This window comes from Apaloderma vittatum, unplaced genomic scaffold, assembly GCF_000703405.1.
Source record: "Apaloderma vittatum isolate BGI_N311 unplaced genomic scaffold, ASM70340v1 scaffold1846, whole genome shotgun sequence".
NCBI lineage: Eukaryota > Metazoa > Chordata > Aves > Trogoniformes > Trogonidae > Apaloderma > Apaloderma vittatum.
This window is the reverse complement of record NW_009723192.1, coordinates 20288-27188: the sequence shown is the minus strand read 5'-3', so window position 1 is coordinate 27188 and position 6901 is coordinate 20288. Positions and strand designations below refer to the sequence as shown.

General features: G+C 36.9%; 1 protein-coding gene across 1 annotated transcript in view; it reads right to left on the bottom strand.

Annotated features, from left to right (window-relative positions):
• Window positions 1–1168: 1168 nt before the first annotated feature.
• Window positions 1169–6901, bottom strand: part of LOC104275907 (low-density lipoprotein receptor-related protein 1B-like) — a gene marked incomplete at both ends in the record, with an annotated part of 22789 nt that continues 17056 nt past the window's right edge. Inside the window, 3 exons of the mRNA XM_009872002.1 lie at window positions 1169–1318; window positions 3888–3982; window positions 4293–4467. Coding sequence (XP_009870304.1) covers window positions 1169–1318; window positions 3888–3982; window positions 4293–4467 — 420 coding nt within the window. The remainder of the gene's footprint in view (window positions 1319–3887; window positions 3983–4292; window positions 4468–6901) is intronic.

Below are 6901 nucleotides of genomic sequence, written 5' to 3'. Positions count from 1 at the left end.
GAGTTAGCTTAGTATATACACAGAGAAGACACATAACAGTGCATTTTTTTTTTGTTTAGTGTTTTTTCAGATAAAAGCAGTCAAGAAAATTTATGAAATGGACCAAAAATGATGCACTAGGCACCATAATTACTGTTATTCACCTGCTAAAACTTCCTGTTTAACTTGTAGGTAAACACATCAACAAGTGTACTAAATTTTTCCACATTATCATCTTAAATCTTACATGAGAAAGAAAAAAAATTTCTCTTCATATATTTTTAATTGTGATCATTTATCAGTTACAGATCTCTCACATTGGAATTTCTGTTCTGATTCATTTTACACGCACAAAAGTCTAACTCTAAGAAGCTGATGTAAAGCTAACAGCACTTTAGGAAAATAGATGGCGTTTATGTTGCTACAGTATGTTTCACAATATAAAAATATACAGGAGAAACGCATACAGAACCTGTTTTCATCATGTTTTACAATCAGCACACAGAGGGCTGTTTCAAAAAACTGTATGTTTGCACTTTTCTCGAACAGATTTATAGACTGTATATATTTATATAAAGAATTAAACTACAAAGTCCTATTGCAGTTTATCACACCTATGGCTCCAAAACGAAGACAAAAACCAGAAGCAAAACAAACAGAAAAATCCAAACACATTTTAAGCTTTGTTTATCAGTTTTGAATAGAAGAAATTTTTATCACCCATAAAAAGGAAGCATCCCAAACTAGAAATATTAGATATATACGTTCAAAAGCTGCACAGCAGAAATTCTTGCATCCCCATGCTGCTTTCACACAAGCAAGCATCCAACACTTCTTAAAAGGATAGCTATAAACTCTTTACTCAATATCCCAGATGGACCATCACTTGTAGCTTCTGTGAATCACAGAAGAAGACTCGATACGACAGACATCTCAGTGACAGTATGAACAAATACTCTTGACAACGTATCTTATTAAAGACTTCCAACAGCTCCCTAAAGGTCACCTATTCATTCTATTTCTAGTCACAATCAAATCAACAAAAGACAATTTGTCTGTATTAACATTCAAGACTCCTTCTGGCAGAAAATTTGCTTTTGTTTATGAATGCATATATCAGAACATCCCCTCTCCAACAGATTTCAGCAGCTTCCCATCATTTAAAAACTAAGTCAGTAGCACTACTTACCCATAATGGTTAATGCTGTGGCTTTTGTTAAGTCTTCTTTCATTGATTCTATTATTTCAAGATTACCACCATCCAAGTTGCATCTATTTATGGTTCCATTTCCTGAACTGATCCAGTAAAGCTTGTTCTCCCCATAATCTATTGATAAACCTGTAATTAATGTATACAACTTTATCAGTGGCTTGAACAGATAATATACACGTAGCGTTAAGCTGTTTTCATGATAAAAGTGTATATAAGAAATATATACACACACAATTATGTTATCTACCCACTCAAAACACAGATATCAAGAAAATCAAACTTGACCATTTATAGTGAAGAATCTCATGCTTAATAAAATAAATGAACTGAGATCCAAAGCTTGGTCATTAACTACTAGTAAATGGATACCAGAAGCCACCATTTACATTCTAAAATTGTGACTATATACTTAGAAAATAAGCTACTTTTTGTGATTTAGAACTATAAGGTCTGCTCTCTCCCTACATGTGCAGCCCTCTGCTTTGAATGCTGAAATACCATACATAAGACTAATACTCAATAAATTTACAGTATTAATTTTAATTTTGCTTCATAGTGAACTGACCTCAAGGTCAGTTCTTTAGAGTCAGCAGTGATGGAACAGAGAACTGGAGAAATAAAAATACTTGTAAAGTGACTACTAAATGAACAAAAGTATATTATTTTCTGGAAGTAAGAGCAAATAAGTAAGAGAGAATGTATTTCAGGCTTCTACAATCCTTTAAAAATGTTCAAGTAATTGTAGCAAGAGGTTTTCCACAGTGAAATACGCTTGGCATGGGGACAATACACGCCACAATAATTTGCTTCGGTACTAGGCTTTTCCCAGAACTTGTTAGGTATCTAGCAGCAAGTTGCCAAAAATACTGTATTCCCCTACAGAGGTCAACCTCTGGATGTGACACATTTCTCTTCCATCCTGTAGACCGCTTCTCCGTGGGTAGCCAGATCTATTTTCAAAATCCCAACAGCAGAAAGTAGCACCGTGTGCTGCAGTCCTTGCAGCTGGTATCATGCCACTACTTCTTTACACACATCTGACACAGTAGGCAAGAGGGGCTCACTTTCTCAGCTTTCCAAAGCCAGCTTTCACTTCCCTTAACAGTTACTGATATCTTTTCCCCTCTCGGCAAGTGTATCACCCAGAAGAAAACAACACACGCTCCAGAGAGGATAAGGATACCGAGTGGTGCCTTCAGGAGAGATTGATTTTGCAGCATCTCTCTGCACATATGTGTTTTCATGCTTGTGGAACAAGCATTGCTCAAAGTGAAAAGGCAGTGCAGGGTCCTCCTGTGCTTAAAAGGGGAATGTTTTATGCTAACGGTAAAAATAATTTAAACCGTTAAAGCAGGCATTTTGTATATGCTCCAATTCAGAGTCTGACATTGGAAATTTAATGCCTGTTTTATCTATAGTGTATCCGATAATTTTTCCTCAGATAAGCAAAAGAACCTGTTTTCATGTTCTTTCTGACAATAAAATTGTGCCAAGGTGTCTAAAAATTAAAAAGTGCTTTGGCAAGACAAGTGCAAGCGTTATTTTCCCTTAACATACATAAACATCTGGACTCTTTAAATACTACATATTCTACACTTTATATACTTTATAATTTAGCATGATCTCAGACTGCCAGGAAGAGAAAACCAAATCTCTGTGGTCTCCTATTATGCAATAGGTCTCATTATTATGCAGTAAGAACATTCCATTTGGAATATAACCTGTTTCAAGTAATTATGATCAGATCTCAAAGACATTCAGTGCAAAATATTGCACATTTCTTAATGTGGTTGTGATATTGTTAAATTGCTTATGCTTCACATTAAAATTAGTGGGTTTGCCATTCTTTTCCCCAAATAGATAGATAACTGTCTCTTCTCACAGACGGAAAATCAAATGTACCATAAAACAGTTACCAGATTAAATTCAAAGAATTTTGTAGAAATTGAGTCTAAAACACATGTCATGTTGCTCTCACACCGGAATTACTGAATTATTTAACTACTTTAGTAATTTCTGCTTTCTCTTGCTTAAGGCATTCAGCTATGAAAACACATAAATGCTTTAAAGTGTAATCATTTTATTGATGGGCCATTAATAAGGCAACAATAATTGATGTAAACATTTTCACCCTCTAAAAAATTAAGTTACAAAAAGAAAGAGACCTCAATATATTGAGAGTCTGTTGGTTCTTCTGTTTCCAGAAAGTGACGTACTTTATCATCAACATATTAATTCTCAAATCCTAAACCAAAAGTTAAGTCATTATATGAAGTGGAGGCTTCAACTACTGCTGTTTTCTGTATGGGAAAAGTTAAGAGCCAAATTATCTTTTGATTCTGGAGAAGAGGGTTCTACACTTCCAGTCAAAGTATTCTCTTACATATATTCATAGTTTTATTAAACTCTGCTCTTTAATTTTTTTTTTAATTCATGATCTATAGGTTGAGACACACAGATGCGCTCTTCACCTCAGCTGCTGTAATCCTACTACAGTAGATTTTAATTAGAATGGCACAAAAATATCTTAAATTGCGAAACATAAAGTACATCATCGTTTTGTGTGTCTATATGGCTGTTCTTTTCACTGTTTTCTAGTATTTGAAAACCATCGTGGCACACTTAATTCAAATTTCAAGATTATGCTCATAATAAAAGCACTATCAAACAGAAAAATAGGGAAAAAGATATTTACCAACAGGATCTTTTTGATTCTGAAAGAGTATTTTGCTGTTGCTGCCGTCCATGTTTGCCATGTTAATTGTGTTCCCATCTGTCCAATACAGCTTACTGCAGAGGCAAATGAACATATTTAAAATGTCCCTTTCTGTACCTTTCTGTACAAAGTCTTCTTAATGCGTGAGTAATGAAAACACTTTTAAGTTTAGAGGAATGCAAAATATATGGCAAACAATGACACGATTTTATTTGTTAGACAAGCAGTGCTTGTTTCAGAAAGTCACAGCAAAATCTTTGAAATACATGCATTTAACTTTAGGTTTGAAAGAAAACAGAATGGGCAAACACAAATTCTGCACAAAGGAGAAATCTTCTGACGAGCTTTACTGTAGTTTATTTATTAAAACCACAGCCAACTTACCCTTTTACTGGGTGAACTGCAAGACACTGAGGTTTATCGATTCCATGGATGATTGAGGTTTTCAAGGAACCATCTAAGTGTGCCACGTTAATTTGTGTTTCATCAAATTCTGAGCTAATCCAATATAAATTGCGTGATATCCAATCCACCGCAAGACCTCTGATACTCTGAATATCTGCAAAAAGTGAAAGCAGTTGTTCTCTTGATTTTCTTCCTGGATTATTCTCAGTCTTAGAATAAATAAAAAAAAAGCCAAAAAACATTTCTTCTAGAGTTTCTTAACAATGTTCTACAAAATTCTATTCTAACGTATATATAAACTAGTTGCCAAGAATTAATAACCGATATTTTTCTTCTTGGGCCTGATTCACTTGCAGTAACAGCATGGACATTACACTGAAGATTTGTGAAAACCTTCATAAATACTCATTCTAAAATTAATATGAAACCTATTGTCCAAAAAAAATAATTAAATGCTGAATTTTTGCAGTGTATTTTCTTAATGAAGCATTTATTATTCAGTGTACTAGTAAAAACTGTAGTTCGTCGTGGGTCTTTTTTTAAAAGGATGATGATGTAGAATGAGTTAGCCTCGACTAGGAAGTCCAACAATCGTATTTCATAAACAAAAATATGGCTCATGACACAAGAGGAAGGTTGCTATTTCTTTAGTTGTGAGCTGTACATTACATATAGAACATTAAGTGGCCTTTTAAAACAAAACTACACTGAAATTTAAAAGCCTACTTGCTTATTTAGCACCATGAAGTCTCAGCACGGAACATCTGAATTAAAAGCACTAGCCTACAGCATGTAGGCACGGAAGTACCTACACCACTGAAGGAGGCTGTTGGTTTTAATTCTGAAGATTTTGAGGACTCCAACTTATTCCCCTGCTTTCATGGAAATAGCTAAGGACCTGTCAGCTGATGGGAAACAGATCATGAATTCTTTATTTTGCTTTGCTTGTGCACACAGTTTTTGCTTGTCCTAAAAAACTGCCTTTATCTCAACCCACAAGTTCCCTCACTTTTCTCCTTCTGATTCTCTGCCCCAGCCCACTGTGGGGCTGAGCTGCCCTCTGGGCTTAACCCACACCAGCAGTTATCACCTCAGGTAGTAAAACCCATTAAGATATGATTAATTTGGTAGCTTCACGTGTGTCTCTGCATGTGATAATCTTCCTTAGCAAGGCACTGACTAAAAAATTGTTAATATATGTTAATATCTGCCTTAAACGCTGAGTACAAAAATTACTGCTCAAGATCCAGACACCAACATGCCTCTCTGCCTTGGCACAGTCATGGTTCATAATGGCCAGCAGGCTTGTAGACAAGAGGCCAAGGGTGATTTCATGATTTCATGATAGTTTGCCAACTGAATGTAGTTACTTCGACTGGAAGAATTATTGTCGTTGACAAACTAACACTGATGTGGCTGTGGACTGGTGTGCACACTGTGTGTATCCCCACAGAACAGGTTCCAGTGACCACAGGCGAGACACAGGGAGGTGTTAACTCAGCTCAGCTCTGTCTTGCCTTGACAGATTCTTAACTGTGATGAGCCAAGGGGAGTTGTGAAAAATCACCCAGCCCTGAGTGATCCAAAAGGAAAGAGCAGACGAAGGGCTGAGACCTGAATAGAACCAAATTGCAGATAACAAACATTCTGCCCTGAGTCTCATATTCACCCACTATCTATTCTTGAGATGTTTTAAATTCCGCTGAGTAAATCATGTATGTGTGAAATATGTTAATCCGGCTGAGTAAATCAAGATATGCTAATCTGGCTGAGTCACCAGTGTGCTGGTTATCTCACACTTAGTAGGGGGCACCCAGGAGAGATAAGGGGAAACCTCATCATACCAAGGAAGATAAATACTCCAGAAGTCCAAGTTCCCCCAGGCATGCCTGTGCCCCCTCCATCCCATTCTTACAGCATAAAAACTGAACGATTTTGGGAAGAATTCAGAGAATTATCTTCCAACCATACAGCGGGACTGTAGGAGATTCTTCTCCACTTGTTCAAGACATCACATAAGGACATTTTCCCTGGGATTGAGGATCCTCACCTGAGAAAGGGCAAATTACTAAGACACATGTGGCATACTGTAATACTGATATTGTTACTAACTTGTGCGCTTCTTAAATCTTCATAGAATCATAGAATGGCCTACACTGGAAAGGACCTTAGAGATCGTTTCATCCAACCTCCCTGTCATGGGCAGGGACGCCACCTCTCGACTAGACCAGGCAACATGTGGGGACCAAGCAGGAATCGAAGCCGCAACCTCGGTGTTGTCATTGTTGTCATCACCGCACTCAATCCACTGAGCTAACCGGCCCTCTACAAATCTGCACTAGTACATTTTTTCGGGAAATCGCCGAGTTCTATAATAGCCTATACCGTATACTGTTGTTTCTTTCTCAAACTGCATTAGTGCATTCTTCCATTGTATCTGTAAAATCTGCAATAGGGATATATAGAATCATAGAATCATAGAGTGGCCTAGGCTGGAAGGGACCTTAGAGATCATCTAGTCCAACCTCCCTGTCACGGGCAGGGATGCCTCTCAACTAGATCAGGCTACTCAAGGTTCCGTCCAACCT